This window comes from Camelina sativa, chromosome 17, assembly GCF_000633955.1.
Source record: "Camelina sativa cultivar DH55 chromosome 17, Cs, whole genome shotgun sequence".
Taxonomy (NCBI): domain Eukaryota; kingdom Viridiplantae; phylum Streptophyta; class Magnoliopsida; order Brassicales; family Brassicaceae; genus Camelina; species Camelina sativa.
Genome location: NC_025701.1, coordinates 34,750,398 through 34,768,553, shown reverse-complemented (window position 1 = coordinate 34,768,553; position 18,156 = coordinate 34,750,398). Strand labels below are relative to the sequence as shown.

The following is an 18,156-nucleotide window of genomic DNA, read 5'->3' as shown; positions in this document are numbered from 1 at the left end:
TTCGTCTGTACATGTCTTCTTCCGGTAACTCGAGCATTCCTCTGATTACATTCAGTCCAAGATTGCTATTGAACTGTTGCTCATCATCAATCACGTGAACAAACCCTTTGTCTAGACCAAACTCTACGTGGAAGTAAGGGAAATTCTTGGGTATAGAGTTCCTCAGACCCTTCACGCTAGTGTCTATGAGTTTCTTTGAATTGTGCTGACTCCACTCGCTCTCCGCTTCGTCGATCGCCTTCTTGAAGTAAAGAGGACCTTCTTTTGCTATCTCTTGAGGAATTGGGATACACTCGATCAAACAGTGGCGACGTTGCTGAGACAAACCAATCACTGTCTCCAGAAACACAGCGTCTTTTCCTTCTTTCGCATACATCATTATAAGACACTTCTTGAAATTACGAATCTCATCCCAAACATTGTCGTCAACACTTCTGCTGGCTGCCTCGTGCTGCATTGGCAGGATACAGCAATGGCCTGGGACAAGGGGCTGCTGTTGTGGTAGCATCAGATAAGTGAAGTTTGCAATGGAGACAACTAAGTGTTTCGGTCGCTTTGGGTTCTCAAAACAGAAGAGACATCGTTCTTGCTGAGTCATAATACGTTTCACACGGTTGTCCTTTTCAGGAATGTTACTGGACGATTCCCGCTTCCGGGACTTTTTGCTTGGAGCGTCTCCATAGTCATACTCATCATCAGCAGCTTGATTAGCAGTTTTGTACTGTTTGTTCTGCATTATGCTCTTGGCTAGATGCATATCCGTATTATCATCTTCATTCTTCCTTCTACCCGACATCTCTTTGACAGGATATCTAATGAGTAAGAAACAGAGGAATTTTAATATCAGAACGATTTAACAAAAAAAATAAAAATAAATAAGCTAAACATCTCAGCAAAAACTGTAAACTTACCTCACTACGGTTCTCATGGAGTGGTGGTTGGATGAATCGTCTCCAGCAGCTTGCTTTGCTTTTAGCCTCTCTGCTTCATCCTGTGAATATCAAGAGAATTGATTTCAGAAGTAAGCAGGTAAAACAGATGAACCAGTCATACTTAAGCAATGAGTTTGAAAAAGGACTCAGGCAAAAGGCAAGTAAACGATGTAGAATAAAAAAGTCACTGTCTCACCATAAGTTTCTGGGCTTCTTCAGGTTTCCCTTTCATACGGAGCTGAAAGGCTTTAGCAGCCAGTTGATTCACACTTATATTTTCCATACTGGGAAGAGTCCCTTCGCCATCCTTGTTGGTCTCTGACGGTAATGCTTTCTGCTCCACAACACTTCTGTGATCTCCACGAGTCTCTACGGGTGACACTGATACATTCTTCTGCTTGGAAAGCATTTCCTTCATGAAATTTCCGTCATTGGAAAACTTATTCAAGTGAGCTGCAGCTTCAGATATTAGCCTCGAGTCTTCGTTTCTGTGAGTTTGGCCCTTTCTCTTACCCCAGGATAAGGAAGGGTCAGTTTTGGGGGCTCTCAACACACGATGTTGCAGCGAGTCACCTTTCAAATACTCCCGATCATTACCCTATAAACATGTCATGAAGTCAGAATATAATCTGTCATACTTCCCAGTCTGAAACAGTACTCACCTTAAAGAACATCAAACCTAACATAAACAGTACCTTTTCAGAAATTCTTTCTGGTTTTTTTTCTGGATCTTTCTTTTCATTTTCCCCTCTTCTTCTATTATTTATGGCATTCAAATGGGCACGAGATGGAGCTGCTCTTTCAGATGCCACAGACTCAACAAGGTTACCAAGAGAACCCCATCGTTCTCCAGCAACCTGCATAACCATCAAATGATAAGGCAATACTCAAAAGCAAAAGAGACTAAATTAAAATCGTAAATATATATAAAACTTACCTCCTCAAGCCTTTGCCCTTCTCTCGCTGCCTGTTCTTTTGCACGCTTGAGTGCTTTTATTCTCCAACTCGCACCACCATCTCCAACAACCGAAGATGGTAAAAGCTGGTCTTTACCATGTTTTTTCTCAGATTCTTCCTCTGGATAACCGGTTCCATTGTCTTTCAAATAAGGATTTAGTTCCCTTGGGTTTACTTTAGTTACCTGTTCAAGGAACAAAAAAGAAGCATTAACTTAACTATCTATTATGGACCTGTTAGAAAGAAACTCCAAATCAAAATCCCCTCACCTCAGGTGCACTTTCCTCGAATTTCTCCTCTACATCTGAAGCAGGGTTTGGATCATCAGCCTTTCGAGTTGGCGGCAGCATCCAGTCAAGACCCATTTTCTTTCTTACAATATCTCCTTCGAGGGAGTCGTTGTCAACAGTCTCGCCATCTCCATCCTTAACAATCTTCTTCCCATCTCTCTTACTTCCTTCTCCCTTACGCTCCTTTCTATCATCATCCTTGTTCCTTCTTCTTCTATCTTTCCCACCTCTGGATTTCTCTTTTTCTCCTTCCGAACTATCATCATGCACCTAATAACCAAATAACAATATATTGCACTCAAGCCAGTCGTAACACACAACAAGAACAAAAAAAAACAGGATAAAATGAAACTAGTAACTTTACTTCATCACGAGGTATGATCTTTATTCCAGAAAACATGTTAAACAATATGCGTCGACGATCTCAGTGACTTCTTCCTGTTAAAGAATAATCAACAGACTTTCAAAAGGCAGAGCGAAGCTAACTTCAAACCTACACAAAGTAAGGAAACAGAACAACCAAAACATTAGATCATGTTCTAAACAAAAGAGCTATTTATTTCTTCAGTTTTATATACTCTTCAAACAACAACTCTAAAGTTTCGATATTTAAAATTCTGATCAGTAAGATTGAATCTGGGAAAGTTATGAGATTTGATAGATTACAGGAATTGCGCTAAACCTTGTATAGGGTCACTAGCTAGATGTTAGTAAAGCTTGAAGCAACGAGAATGAAACCAATTTTGATCATTTAGACTCTAAACGCTACTGGATGAGAGATGTTAAGCAAAACCCATAAACCAACTTCAATCGAAACGCACCCAAATTGGAGAACTGAAGAAACTAGAAAATAAGACAGAGAGCAATCTTAGCCAGCCAAAGGGGTCTCCTTTATCTTTGTTAATGAAGAAGGGAGAACTAATTAAGGAAAATTACCGGCAAAAAAAAAGAAGAAGAAGGCAGCTACGCCGGCGATGGAGGGTCTCTGATCGGAACAAGGGAAGCGATGTGCTCTGTTCGGATGATTTAGGGCTCCAGCAGAAAAATAAAAAACAATAATATGAAGAAATAAAAAAATACTTATTACTATTATGTTAACTATGGTTCGTGAACATTTGTTATTATTAAACCGGAAATTGTCTTAACCGTGTTTAAGTATTAAACGAATTGAGATTAGTCTCCATCGTTCTGATATGACAAAAGAGAGTTTAGACGTAGCATAACATAAGCTGAACATCGGACTGAGTTTAGAATTAGACATAAGTTAAGCTAAAAACTCTGGACTGAGTAATTCCAAAAACGGAACCGTGATTATAAACCGGGCGAAAACAATAAACCGGAAATTGGAATTTCGAGAAACCGGTCCATCATTTTCTGAGAATCCGATAATAGTCCTTGTTTCATCACAAGGCACTTCTTTCTTCCTCTCTCCTCCTCCTCCTCCTCCTACTAAGAAAATAAAATCATCATCGTCTTCATCTTCCATATCTATCAAGATCGATCCTGCTTGAGTTTCGTTTGCTAAACCGTCCTTCAATTTGTTCCAAGATTCTTAATTTTGCGGGCAGAGAGAGAGAGAGATGGACGCTGATTCCAAGAGATTTCTAGCTACGCTTCGATCCCGATCTGGTGAGAATTACAGTATAGCTTATTTCAACTTTGATTTAGAGCTTGTAGCCATCAAGAAATGAAAATTTTAATTAAAAATACAAACTTTTTATCAGTCTGATGCATATATCATGGTTTCTTGATTTTGTCTCAAGAAAATGTTTTTGATAGTTATGCTCAATTTTTTCCTAGCTTATTTCTTGCTCTAGTTTGAGTCATGTAAGAAAAGCTCTTGAACTTGTTGTGTTTGTGGAGCTGGAACTGGTAGAGATGTTTTTTGCTTCTAAATAAGACTGTGAAATTTGATGTTCCTATCTTATCTATAACAACAAAACAAGAAGGGTAGGTTCAATTTTTCTTAGTCCTCTCTTATTCATAGATCTTTAGGTATTTGGTTTTAAGTTGTTTCATTTGATGTTTAAGGTTGCTTTGTTGCTGAGAAAATGCAGGAAAATAACCTAAAAAAACATCTTTCTCTCTGGATCTAGAGTGATGTTACCTTTAAGCTTGTTCTGTATTAGAATTTTGTGTATTATTAAGTTGTGTCTTTGATTTCTTTTCTAAATTCATAAGTCTAGAATTTGGTTTTAGAGTTTTGATTAGAAAGGGAAACCATGATTCAGAAGGTTGTCTCTTGCAGTCTAGTTTTGGTTTTTTTCGTTTCATATTGTTTGTTTCTTGTCTAGGTGAATTATTTTATGCTTTGGCAAGATCATTCTCGTAATTTTATATGATCTTTTTTGTATTTAAAAAATGCAGAAATGTTAATGGGCTTTGAAGAAATAGATGGAGATGATGTTTTCCAGGAGGAGTTTGCTTGCCCGTTCTGTGCAGAATCGTTTGATATCATTGGTTTGTGTTGTCACATAGATGATGAACATACTTTAGAGTCAAAGAACGCGGTATTGCTCTCTCGATGTTTTCTTTCATGCAATTCTTTTACATCGATAATGTTTTAAACAATCAAATCCGTTGTTTTGCAGGTATGTCCTGTTTGCTCTCTAAAAGTGGGAGTTGATATCGTAGCACACATAACACTTCACCATGGAAGTTTATTTAAGATATCCTTTTTTTCCAATGAATACACATATAACTTAACCATATTCTCTTAGTTCTTACCACATTGCTCTGTTGAATTCCTTAATGAGAGTTTTACTTGCAGCGAAAGAGGAAGTCACGAAAAAGCGGTACCAATTCGACACTTTCATTTCTTCGGAAAGAGCTAAGAGAAGGAGATCTACAGAGGTTGTTAGGATTTACTTCTCGTAATGGTTCTGTTCCTCCACCAAGTGGAACTCCTGATCCTCTAGTGTCGTCATTTATATCACCTACACGATCGCAGAGTTCTCCTGTGACACGCCAAACCAAAAAAGTATCCGAGGAGAAACATATCGAGCGGTATAGTTTCTACATCAGCTTCTTTATTAGTTTTTTTTTTAGTGTTTTGAGAAGGTTTAGTCCTTGATTAGCATTTGGACTTGTTCAGCAAGAGGCAAGTGTGCATCTCACCCGTCTCATCAAAAGACCGAGAAGAGAGGAGGCATAAGTCAGAGTTCGTTCAGAGGCTCTTGTCATCAGCCATTTTCGATGAGGTCTGATCAAAAAGCAAATGCAAAGATTGAGAGAACGCAGAGGAACTAATTCTGCAGAACCAGACTTCAGAGAATCTGGTATATATCTGAACCTCTGTGTTGTGTTAACAGAACCCACAAACACATTTTCATTGGAATCTTGATTCAACTGTGTGTAGGTTTGGAGAAAAAAAACAGTGGATGTGATGAGAAGAAGAAGACGGAGAAGAGCAAGATGCAGCTATGTTATCTATATCTATGTATTGTGTATGCTTGAAGTAATAAACCAGAAGAAGATGCTACTTATAATACATTGCGGAGAACTATGTTTTCTATAAAGTTTATTAAGTCATTGAAAAAGTAAGATAAGAGGAAGAAGAATAAGTTCTCTCGTCTGTAGCATATAATCCAATATGTTATGTATTGTGTCTTATGAAATAAAAAGATGTTCACTCTTGTAAGCTAGTTAAAAGTGTATTTGAGAAACCACGTATGGCGTATGAACATCTGTTGATGATGGTGGTCTACAATGTTTAGGGTTAATGATTTAGCCATGTTGTTTTTAGTACTAGGGTTTTGGTAGTCAATGTTTAGAGTAAGACTTACGGCTGGGTAAAAGACTAAAGGTTCTTGAAAACCGAATCATAGAATAACCCGGAAAAAAAAAATTATTTTATTGAACGGAATCAAGGTCGAAGAACTGTGGAAAACCGAACTAAACTAACCAAAAATAATATGTTTAACTTAAAATTGTTATAAAAAATTATTGATTTTGTAGTGAATAAAAATATAAATAATAATTTATATAGGTAAAAAGATTGGGATACCCAATAAAAGTGAGACAGACACAAAGAGTTATAACTTCTTTGTAATTGAAGTTTGTAATGGATTCGATCGATTATATAGAAGTAAAAAAGTAAGTTTCTATATATGTATAGTAATGGTGGGGTTCACACAAAATAATAATAAATGCATAACTTTATACAAATGCGCATCATTTGTTGATATTATAGACGTCTTTTTTTTCTGACTTTCACAACACTCTCCCTTGGAGACCATTGTTACTATGTCTCTTGCGTAATGTCTTTTGTTGCTTCGTTAAAAACCTTTCTAGGAAAACCCAATGGAAAAAACCTTAGTAAGATAAAAAAAAAGTACAACCTCGCAAGCTCCCCCTCGACTAATCAGGATCTCATCTTACAAGTCTTGTTGACGACGCATTCCAATGTTATGGACATGTTTCCTGAACATAGTCGTGGCTAATGATTTTGTGAAGAGATCTGCAGAATTCTCGGATGAACGAACATATCTTACTTCAATGTCTTTATTCTTCACGAGTTCTTGGATGTATGAAAAGAACTTTGGAGGGATATGTTTGGTTCTATCACTTTTGATATACCCTTCCTTTGTTTGAGTAACACATGCATTATTGTCTTCATATAAGATAATTGGCTATGTATTATGACGAATTCTGCTACTTGATTTAATGTGTCGACTTATCAAACTTAGCCACACACATTCTCTACTTGCTTCATGAAGTGCATTAATTTCAGCATGATTCGAAGAAGTAGCTACAAGCGCCTGTTTCTGAGAACGTCGTGATATAGCAGTGCCTCCAATCGTGAACATGTATCCTGTTTGTGAACGAGTTTTGTGTGGATCAGATAGATATCCTGTATCTGCAAAACCAATCATTTGGCCATTTAAATTGTTATGATAAAATAATCCTAAGTCAATAGCCCCATGAAGGTAACGAAAAACAAGTTTAATTCTATTCCAATGTCTTCATGTAGGAAACGTGCTAAATCTAACCAAAAGATTAATTGAAAATGAAATATCAGGTCGAGTGCAATATGCAAGATACATAAGGGCTACAATTGCACTTAGATACTGTACTTCAAGACCAAGTATCTCTTCATTTTCCTTAGCTGGTCGGAAAGGATCACTTTCAACATTTAGTGATCTGACGACCATTGGAGTATTGAGAGGAGTTGCCTTATCCATATTAAAAAAATTTAACATTCTTTTAGTGTATGTGAATTGATGCACAAATATACCCTTTTGAGTATGCTCAATTTGTTGACTAAGACAAAACTTTGTTTGTCTGAGATCTTTCATCTCAAATTCCCCTTTTAAATAGTTTGTTGCTTTTTGTATTTCCTGTTGAGTCCCGATTATATTAAAATCATCAACATATACTGCGATTCTCACAAATCCGGAGTTTGTTTTCTTGATGAAAACACATGGGCATATAGGATCATTCACATATCCTTCTTTTGTTAAATGCTCACTGAGACGATTATACCACATAGGTCCAGACTGCTTTAACCCATAGAATGATCTTTGCAACTTTATTGCACATAACTCTTTGGATTTAGCTTTTAATGCTTCAGGCATATTAAATTCATCAGGAACTGTCATATAAATATCAATATGTAATGATCCATATAATTATGTTGTAACGACATCCATGAGACGCATCTCTAGATTTTTGCCAGCTGCTAGACTCATTAGAAATCTAAACGTTATTGCATCTATAACGGGGGAATATGTTTCCTCCTAATCAATCCCAAATATTTGAGAAAATCCTTGAGCTACAAGATGAGCCTTATATCTAGTAATTTCATTTTTTTTCAATTCGTTTTCTTACAAATACCCACTTGTATCCAACCGGTCTCACATTTTCAGGCGTGAGTACAATAGGTCCGAATACATTTTGTTTCTTAAGTGAGTCAAGTTCGACTTGTATTGCATCTTTCCATTTTGTCCAGTCATGTCTCTTTTGACATTCATATACAGACTTTGGTTCTGGATCCTCATTTTCCTCATCTATTTCCCTTGAAACAAGGTACGAGAAATGTCATTAACATCATCGATTTAATTTCGATTCCATATTTTTCCAGTATGGATATAGTTGATAGAAATCTAATGATTTTCTTCAGGCTCATGATGCTCAATACTTTCATTAGACCCATGATTCGTTTCTTCCAAAATGCTTTCTGCTATTTTGGGCATATCATGCTTTTCAACTTCCTTTTGTTTTCTAGGATTTTTATCTTTAGAACAAACTGGCCTGCCACGCTTCAAGGGTGTTCTAGACTCTTGTGTATCGTCTGCTTTTCCACGTTCTTGTGGTATTTCAATTCTACCAGGAACATTTGCAGTTGGTATATAAAATTTGGTTACCGTTTTTGGTATCAGAAAATGCATCATGAAGTTGATTCACAATACTCTGCGTATGCATGGTTCGTCGAACTTCTATTTCATACTGCTTTGTAGGAGGATCAAGGTGTAACAAAGATGGTACACACCATTTGATATTTTTTCCTACTTGTTTATTTTCTCTCCCTAGAACCGGGAAAACTATCTCATCAAAATGACAATCGGCAAAACGTGTCGTAAAGACATTACCAGTCTATGGTTCTAGGTATCTTATAATTGATGAAGAATCACAACCAATATACATACTCAACCTTCTTTGTGGTCCCATCTTTGTACATTGTGGAGGTGCTATAGGCACATATACCACACAACCAAAAATCCTTAGATGAGATATATTTGGTTCCCGACTAAATGCAAACTGCAAAGGGGAATACTTATGATATGTGTTTGGTCTTATTCGAATAAGTTCTTCTGCATGCAAGATGACATGCCCCCATACACAGGTTGGAAGTTTTGATCTCATGATCAATGGTCTTGCAATCAATTGCAGACGTTTGATTAATGATTCTGCCAAACCATTTTGTGTATGAACATGAGCTAAAAGATGTTTAACTTCAATTCATGTTACCATGCAATAATCATTAAATGCTTGGGATGTGAATTCACCAAAGTTGTCTGGTCTAACTCTTTTAATAGGATAATCAGAGAAGTGAGCTCTTAATTTGATAATCTGAGTTAGAAATCTCGCAAATGCCAAATTTCGAGATGACAATAGACAAACATGTGACCATCTGCTAGATGCATTAATCAACACCATATAATAGTGGAATGGTCCACATGGTGGATGTATCGCTCCACATATATCGCCTTGAATTCGTTCAAGGAACTTTGGTGATTCTTTCTCAATTTTGGTTGGCGATGGTCTTATGATCAATTTTCTAAGAGAACACGCTTCACATGTCATTTTATTCCCCTGATATATCTCATTACTTTTGAGTGAATGACCATGTGAGCTCTCTATAATTTTTTGCATCATTGTAGTGTCTGGGTGACCAAAGCGATCATGCCATAATGTGAAATCTTCTGGATTTCTTTTGATCACAAGATGCAATTATATTACATCTATATAAGTATGATGCAAACTAGAAGGAAGTTCTGGAAATTTTCAAACACATGCCTTTTTCCAAATTTATTAGAAGTTATATACATACACTTCTTTCCATTCTCAGTGGTCAACTGAGTTTCATATCCTTGAAGGTATATGTCTTTGAAACTCAACAAATTCCTTTTAGAATTCGGAGAATGTAAGACATTCTTTATGTAAAACTTTGTTCCATTAGGCAATACTAAATTAGCTTTGCTACTTCCTTCAATCAAGTCTGTAGGACTTAATATTGTATTGACAATAATTTTTGTCTGTTTAAACTCAGAGAAAAATCTCTTATGTCTTAGAATAGTGTGTGTAGTTCCACTATCTGGTATAAAAAATTATTTCATATCTTTCCTTGTAATTGTTTTGTTCGTATCTTCATCCATTTCTGCAATAAACATAAACGTTAATAATATAAGTAAATTTCATTCATAGAGAAACATATAATGATTATACATTATCTTATTTAAGAAACAACATTATTTTGAAAACAACTGAAATATATAATATTTATATAATGACATTATTGGAGACTACTATTCTCACTACAAGCATTTTAATTATCTGCATGAACGGTCTCATTAATCTTGTCCACTGTTAATAGTGCCATAATCAAATCCAAAAATTTGGTGTACTCGCATAACATATATAGTTCTCGCTGGGTCATGTGGTCTTTATGGAATGTGGTATGCGTTTCCTCAATAATCTGAGATTCAATGATGATATCACCATAGTATTTCAGTTTAGCCACAATTTTCAACATAGCGGAATTATAATTTATCACATTATCAAAGTCTTGGAACTTTAAACTTTTCCATTCATCCCAAATAAGTGGGAGAGTTATGGCTCTTTGATGATCAAATCGATCTTTTAAAGATTTCCAAATCTCTTTCTGATCTTTTATGTGTACATAATCACATATGACACTCTCATCGAGATGTCTTAAAATAAAGATCACCGATTTTGTTTTTTCTTCAACCGTAGAAGTATTATTCTCTTTTCTTGTTTTTATTAAGCCAAGAGATTTTAAATGTAGTTCGACGTGGGCAATCCAAGATATATAACTAGCCAATGTGATGTCTAGAGCCGAAAATTGAAGCTTCTCACTATTTGCCATTAGTTATCTAAACACAAAAGCGAATAAATATCATTAGTATGATAACTTTATTTATTTTAAAATACATCATTTATTTTATAATGCAAGCGATTACAAAGAACACAAATGCATAGAAAAGTAAACTGATGTTAATGGTAAACTCTTCGTGGGTAAATTCTCCAACGAAGAGACCATAAATACAAGTAATAATTGCAATTTAACAAACAATTAAAAACAGGCTAATCATTTTCCAAAATGAAAACTTAAACAACTTTCTTTACAAATTTTTATGAAGAGTGATGCGATTTTAGATGAATGAAAATATGAAAATATGAGTGTATTCATAGATTGAAAATTACTGTTCATAACCGTTTGAAAAGTGTAAGATTTTTGTAATTTTTTCTCAGTACCGTTGGTGAAAAGTATTAAACATAAAATAAATCATAAATTGAACGATCAATCATTTAAAATTTAGCAATTTCGAGATATATATTAATACACTGGTGGCTTAGCCTCCTTATACATTAACCATAATATATATATAATTTAACAGCAATATTATGGTGAAGGAGTCATCCACATTATCGGCGGCTGAGCTATCCATTGTTATGGTGCGTTAAGCAACTATTACAATAATTACTTATTGAGGCGGAATACCTCCCACTATAGTAACAAATAAATAATGGTGTTTGAACAACCACGTAAATTTTAACTAGGCGACATACCGTCTGGTCGAATAACATATAGAGTATAATGACATATATATTATAAATATTATAAATATATAATTATAACCCACCGTAGAGTGATCGTACTGATAACGTGTTATAAAAAGTGTGATTCTGTGGTGAATGAAAATATAAATAATAGTGAGAAATTTATACCCGGAGAAGGATCGAGATATTGAATAAAAGAGAGACGAAGAGAGAAAGAGCTATAACTTCTTTGTAATTGAAGTTTGTAATGTATTCGTGTTTTACAACGATCGAATTTGATCGTTTATATAGAAGTAAAAAAGTAAGTTACTATGTGTGCATAGGAACAGTGGGATCCATATAAAATAATAATAAATGCATAATGTTATAGACATGCGCATCATTTGTTTGACATTGTATACGTCTTCTTTTCTGACTTTCACTACAAAATTGTATATTTAAATATATATATATATATATATATATTAAAAGTATGCTATATTGATTAATATCAGTTATTCATTTTTTAATTTTATAATTTATCAGTAAAAAACAAAGTTAAACCAAACCATGATATAATATGATTCCGTATGGGGTATATTTTGTAGAACCTAAAATACCAACAAAGAAAACAAACTGGGAACCAAACCAAAATACAATTATTTTCCAAAATCCAAAACTCGAATAAACTGACTGGATTAACCAAAAAGTTTTGTGTTGCTATCTTTAATCCCATTGGCATCATGTAAGAATATTCTAATTGATTTCTAATTACTACATTATAATTTATAAGTTATATTTTTTCTCACGTAGATATACTTTATCAAGCTCTTAGTACACATAGGGTCTATAATAAAATCAGGAAATTTTTATAGAAAATAAAATCATATTCCGAGTAGCAAACAAAATTTCAACAAATTCCCAAGTCTCTATATATACACGCACTAGTAGTCTTAAACAATTTCAATACAACAAGACTAATCGTTCTAGTACATCTCGACCAAGGAGAGAATCAAAATCTTTAATCATGATGAAGAACACAATCATGGCTTTGTTAATTGTGGCATTGTCACTAATTGGGTTAGTTCGTACTTCATCTCTTTACGAGGTTGGAGACTCCAACGGATGGACAACAACGATGGGTCTTGATTATTACAAGACATGGTCTTCTTCAAAAAATTTCTACGTCGGTGATATACTCCTCTTTCAATACAACGAGACTCTCCACAATGTGATGGAAGTGAGTTCCCAAGATTTCGAGTTGTGCAATCCTAAATCCCCTCTGACTATATACCAGTCACAGAATGAAGCAGTTTACCTTAACCCAACCGGTCACTACTACTTCATATGTGGTGTGCCTGGTCATTGCGAATCTGGTCAGAAGCTTGACGTCCTAGTTGTGGATCCTATTAATGAATCAAACAGTCCTAAGAGCATGGGCATTGGTGAGGGACAAATTTTGGTCCCTCAAATATAATAATTTTATTTTTAGAGTTTCTTAAATTTGGTATGAGCATTGGTGTCCCTTAGAATTGGTCCCCTGAAAAAATAATAATATTTTAATTTAAAAAAATTAGTTAGTTAAATGAATAAGTAAAAACATATTAAAGTTTTAATTATAATTAAAAATATAACATTGACATTAAAAACATAAGAAAATTACAAAGTTACAAAAACTTGAAAAAAAAACAGAATATACAATAAACTATTNAAAGAGTGTACGAAAGAGGAAAAGAGTGTACCAAAGAGGAAAAGAGTTTAAGAAGATGAGGAAAAGAGTGTAGCATAGAGAAATAGAAGTTTAAGATGAGGAACATAAGTCGTTCTCAAAGAAAACGACTTGGAAGATGAAAGATACAGAAGATACATAGAAGATGATGGAGAAAAATTGAAGGCTGGTTGGTGTTTAAAAGAGCACATCGTTCTCAAGTAATAACTTAACAATCATAATGACCTATCCACCAACTACCTAAGTCTAATCACAATTTATGACAACTTATAAAAAACCAAAGCATTATACTAGCAAGCTGTTCACCACTAATATTCGCTCCTTTTTATCAGACTTCAATCATCAACTACACTATCCTTTATACTAGCAAGCTGTTTACCAATCATATTAACTTGTTTATCAAATCAATTTATGATACCGCAACAAAGACCACAACAAAGACCACTACAAACACCACTATAAAAACCACTAAAAAAACCACTACAGAGACAACAACAACGACCACTACAAAGACAACCACAGCAATTACAAAACCGAGTCCACCAAACAACAATATATGGACATGTCTGTAGCTAAAGGAATCGATTATTTACCTCTTACTCGATGATTGTTGCTACTGCCTCCCGTTATGTGTGGCTTTCTCCAGGTGACGCTGAGGAAACTCATGAAAAACAAACAATTGCAAGGTTATACTCGATTTAGCATAAAAGAATCCACATAATCAATACAAACTGACAACAATCTTAACAGACAAAGCCATAAACTCGGACAGTCAACTAGCTAAACCCATAAACATAAACCAAAAACCTAATTATAACAAAAAATTGACACACTCAACCATCGATACCAAAAAAATAATCCAATACCCTAAATCGAAACAAAAATCAGAGAGATCATATATCTAAAAACACATAGTAAACTAACCAAACAAATTCCCGAAACCCTAAATCGCGAAAGGAACATAAACCCTAAATCGAATCCCACAAAAAATTTCTCAAATCTATCGAATCCCACATATAATTGCCCTAACCTATCGAATCCCACAAACAATTTCCCTATTCTATCGAATCCCCCAAACAATTTCCCTTTACCCTAAATAAAAAAAAAATCATAAAACCCTAAATCGAGATTCCATCAAAATCGTTCTTCAATTTACAACACATACCTCTTACAATTGGATATCTTGGAAGATGATATACTAAGTGAGGCCTTCGCGTTGCAAATCTTCACTTTGATGGAGGCGATCCAAAGTTTTTGATTAATCGTCGTTGCGATACAGAGAGAGTAAAGAGAGAGAGTGCGAAAGATAAAATGAATTGATCGGTCGAGTTTTTTTTCCTTTCACCCTACAAATAAAACAACATCCTATTAAAGGATGACACGTGTCCTGAGGGACGCATATAAATTGTCCCGTTTTTAGGAACGTTTCTTTGTATAATATATGATTTCGATTTAAATCAATCGTTTTAATTAAGTGGGACGGACGAAGGACGGTGCGATGCACATGCTCTAAGCCTTCAGAGGATCCTCTTGAGGTTCTTCCAGTAGATGATGCAACGATCGCAACACTTCCTAACAATGCGGCATCAGATCCTTGTCGGTGGAATGGTTTAAGCATGCTCTTCTTATTTCTCCTATAAACCCTGTTCTTCTTTGNNNNTTTTTTTTTTTTTTTTTTTTTTTTTTTTTTTTGGTTTTTTAGGGTTGATAGTTCTATCTACTTAAATGTTTATTTTTTTTTTCTTCCTATTAATCTGGTACCGGATAACCGATAATTTTTTATTGATTTAAAATATATGAACTTTTAAATTCAAAAAAAAAAAATTGATGGTTATGATTTGTAGTATTATTTGCGGAAAAAATGTCAAAGAAAATAAGGCACTTAAAATAATGAAAAATATGCTTTACTTTTCAAATTTCATTCAAAATTTAAATATTTAATTTATCTTTAAAATGATGTGCCAAAAATAATTTGTTTGATCGACGTTAACTGTGTTAATGACTATTGTAAGTTCTATTCCCATGCCCACATAAACCTAAATTCATAACTCCAACTTCTAGGATCCCTTACAAATTTGTAGGTCAAGAATTGTTTTATGGTTCTGAATCAGATATACATATTCCAAGTGTTATATATTCAGATCATTCACACTTGTTTCCAAATAAATGGGTCGAAAGTCGAAACTAAAGCCATGATAAGTATGATCAAATATATTTTAGGAAAGGAAATCATAATTTGAGTAAGAAACCAATTTATGTCTGTAAATTTTTTTACCTTACCTTTCATTCGTAATATCTCTTCGGCCTATAAGACCAACCTTGAATTACATTGTTTTTAGAGCTATTTGGTGTTTTAGTACATTTTACAAACATAATTGTAAAACTAGTACAATTACTATTTACAATTGGAGAATACCATGTTGACCACTATTTGCAACTGTTCGATTCTCTTTTTTGTCATCCCCTAACATACATAATTACCTTCACGACATTATTCCTCTTTTCTCCTTTTTTATTTATTTTTTTATTTTTCAAATAATTGTTAATATAACTTTTTTTTAGAAAACTTCTTAGAAACAGAAAAAACTATATTTTTTTCTTTACAATTTGATATGAATTTTGTTTAATATTTTTAAATATATTATATTATTCGTACATTATTTTAAGTATACAGACATTTGTAATTATACAGATTTTTGTATACTTAAAATAGTGTACGAATTAAACATATTATATATGTACACTTGATAATATGTACGAACATTTGTACTCTTAATAATGTATGGATAATATAATATATAAAATATATTACTTTCGTACACTTGATAATGTGTATAGACATTTGTACTCTTAATATTGTGTACGGATAATATAATATATGAAATTATATTTAAAATAATCAAACAAAATGCATATCAACTAATAGAGGAAAAAACATAGATTTTTGTGTATCTAAAACATTAAAAAAAAAGAATTACAACAACTAATTCTTTAGTTATTAGAATTTACGGGTTATGTTTAAATATAAAAAAAGAATAAAATAAAATAATAGAGAGAAAGAGGGAGAGAACGTGGCCCACATTCCATTTCTCCTGTTCCTTCCCTCTCTCCTCTTCCTTCACTCTCTCCTCTTTCTTCCGCAAAACAATCGACCAGGGGCAAACCAGTAATCAAATCCAAATGTCCCTGACCACAATTTTTTCTATCTCTTACCACCTCTATCTCACAAACCCTCTTTTTCCAATTATGAATAGTAATTGTACTAGTTTTACAATTATGTTTGTAAAACGTACTAAAACAAAAACACACCCTTGTTTTTAATATAATGCAAATCGGGTCAATAGACAATAGCTTAAGGTTTTTGTCATGCCTTCTATTCAGCAAGCACCTTCACCAAAAGTTAAACCTTGTTCTTCATGTAATCAAAATCCTTCTTAGATGGCTCCATCCCGGCCCTTCTCATCAAACTGCTGCCACAATCTCAACCGCCTCAAACTTTATGATATTTGGTTATTTTTGTGTAAAAATATTTATATTTACGATTTTTTTTTTGGCTCAAAACTACTTTATATTAACCAAAAAAGATTACACCTTGTCTGATTCCACATGAGATTGAATCCAAGATAGCAAAATAAAGTATAACTTAGGAATGTAATTCGTAAACTAAAGAGCTTTCTTGGCTATTCTATCCGCCACCCCATTTCTTTTTCTATGCGTGAAAACTACTTTTGCTTCTTCAAACCAAGGGAGAAGGCGCTTAGATTTCTTGAATAATCGGTGCAAAGTGGGGCACATCCGTTCCTTGATTGATGATTGACACTAGTTGCTGTGAATCTGATTCAAATATGGTTTTCCCATAATTGAATCTGGACAAAGAGAGAACTGCCCATCTCAAAGCAAGCTCGGCTTCCAAAACCGAATTGGTTCTCGGTATATCTCTTGCTCCCATCCATGGCGCTTGCGTCACAGAGTTTTTTAGCACCCAGCCTATACCGTAGTTCACCCTCTCAGCATTCCAAGCTCCATTGGTGTTGCACTTAACTCATTGGCTCAGAGGTTTTTGCCATCCACCCCGTCCTACTGGATTTGGCATTGTTGTGAGTGTATGCGGGGATAATTGTTCTTCTTTGCTGGCCCTCCATTCCCTTTCATCTTCCTCGGTTCTTCGGATTAGCTTTGGAGAATTATACTCCCTTCCTTTAAACAATAGATCATTTCTACTTGTCCAACGCCGCCACCGAATCCAGGGAGCTAGTTTGCTCTCTCCATTCCATTGGTGGTGAAAATGGCTAAGATTGAAGATGTTATAGACATTCTGGTTTGTAGAGTCTGACCATTCTCCCTCAAATTGCGTCGGGATTGATGAGATAACCCAAACCAATATAGCAAAATAGCATTTAAAGAGCATGTGATTTACCGTTTCTATGTTCCCCGAATATCTCATGCATGAGCCATCCTTTGCAAGGTCCCAATGGGATAGATTTTTTGCCACTGATAAACAATAACTAAGGCAGCACCATAGGAAATGTTATACCTTTGGAGATGTGTCTAATTGCCATGTCTGGTGAAACAGAGGATTGATGTTTGGTTGAGTGATATCCTGCAACTGCCTCCACTTAGCAATAATCTCACCCAATAGCAAGATTTGACTGAGTATAAGCCATGTTTCGAGTAGTCCCAGGTGAATCTGTCTGTCATTTCCTTGCCTCATGAGCGGAGTTCCATGATGCTCTGACAGATTTCTTCTGGCAAACACTCAAAATCAGCTCCTCTTTCCATTCTCTGTCGTTGTTATCTAATATATCACTTACATGTTGGAGAGAAGATATTTGTGAATACTGGTTCGGATGCACCATTTTCACCAAGTTTATAGCTTTTGCGGGTTTCGATTGCAACCACGGAGTGTTCCACATGCCAACATCTTTTCCACTTCTGATGACTGCCCTGACCCCTTTTTTCATCAATT

The 18,156-nt window shown here is 34.7% G+C and overlaps 3 protein-coding genes across 4 annotated transcripts in view; 2 read left to right on the top strand and 1 right to left on the bottom strand.

Annotated features, from left to right (window-relative positions):
- The window catches only part of LOC104758955 (CWF19-like protein 2), a 5,074-nt gene extending 1,836 nt beyond the window's left edge, over positions 1–3,238 (bottom strand). The window contains exons 1-8 of one of the 2 annotated variants that reach the window (XM_019239574.1): positions 3,116–3,238; positions 2,544–2,672; positions 2,159–2,449; positions 1,870–2,073; positions 1,628–1,789; positions 1,129–1,530; positions 912–991; positions 14–812 (exon numbers count right to left, since the gene is read on the bottom strand). In XM_019239574.1, coding sequence (XP_019095119.1) covers positions 14–812; positions 912–991; positions 1,129–1,530; positions 1,628–1,789; positions 1,870–2,073; positions 2,159–2,449; positions 2,544–2,579 — 1,974 coding nt within the window. In that variant the 5' untranslated portion in view covers positions 2,580–2,672; positions 3,116–3,238. The remainder of the gene's footprint in view (positions 1–13; positions 813–911; positions 992–1,128; positions 1,531–1,627; positions 1,790–1,869; positions 2,074–2,158; positions 2,450–2,543; positions 2,673–3,115) is intronic. The other variant, XM_019239575.1, reaches the window with a different exon arrangement.
- LOC104758954 (protein DEHYDRATION-INDUCED 19) lies at positions 3,583–5,823 on the top strand. The gene is made up of 6 exons (XM_010481926.1): positions 3,583–3,808; positions 4,547–4,689; positions 4,771–4,848; positions 4,944–5,185; positions 5,274–5,457; positions 5,538–5,823. The coding sequence occupies exons 1-5, from the start codon at positions 3,760–3,762 to the stop codon at positions 5,383–5,385; spliced, it is 624 nt and encodes a 207-aa protein (XP_010480228.1). The 5' UTR covers positions 3,583–3,759; the 3' UTR covers positions 5,386–5,457; positions 5,538–5,823.
- Positions 12,507–12,938, top strand: LOC104760078 (mavicyanin-like). Its single transcript, XM_010482927.1, has one exon. The coding sequence runs from the start codon at positions 12,507–12,509 to the stop codon at positions 12,936–12,938; it is 432 nt and encodes a 143-aa protein (XP_010481229.1).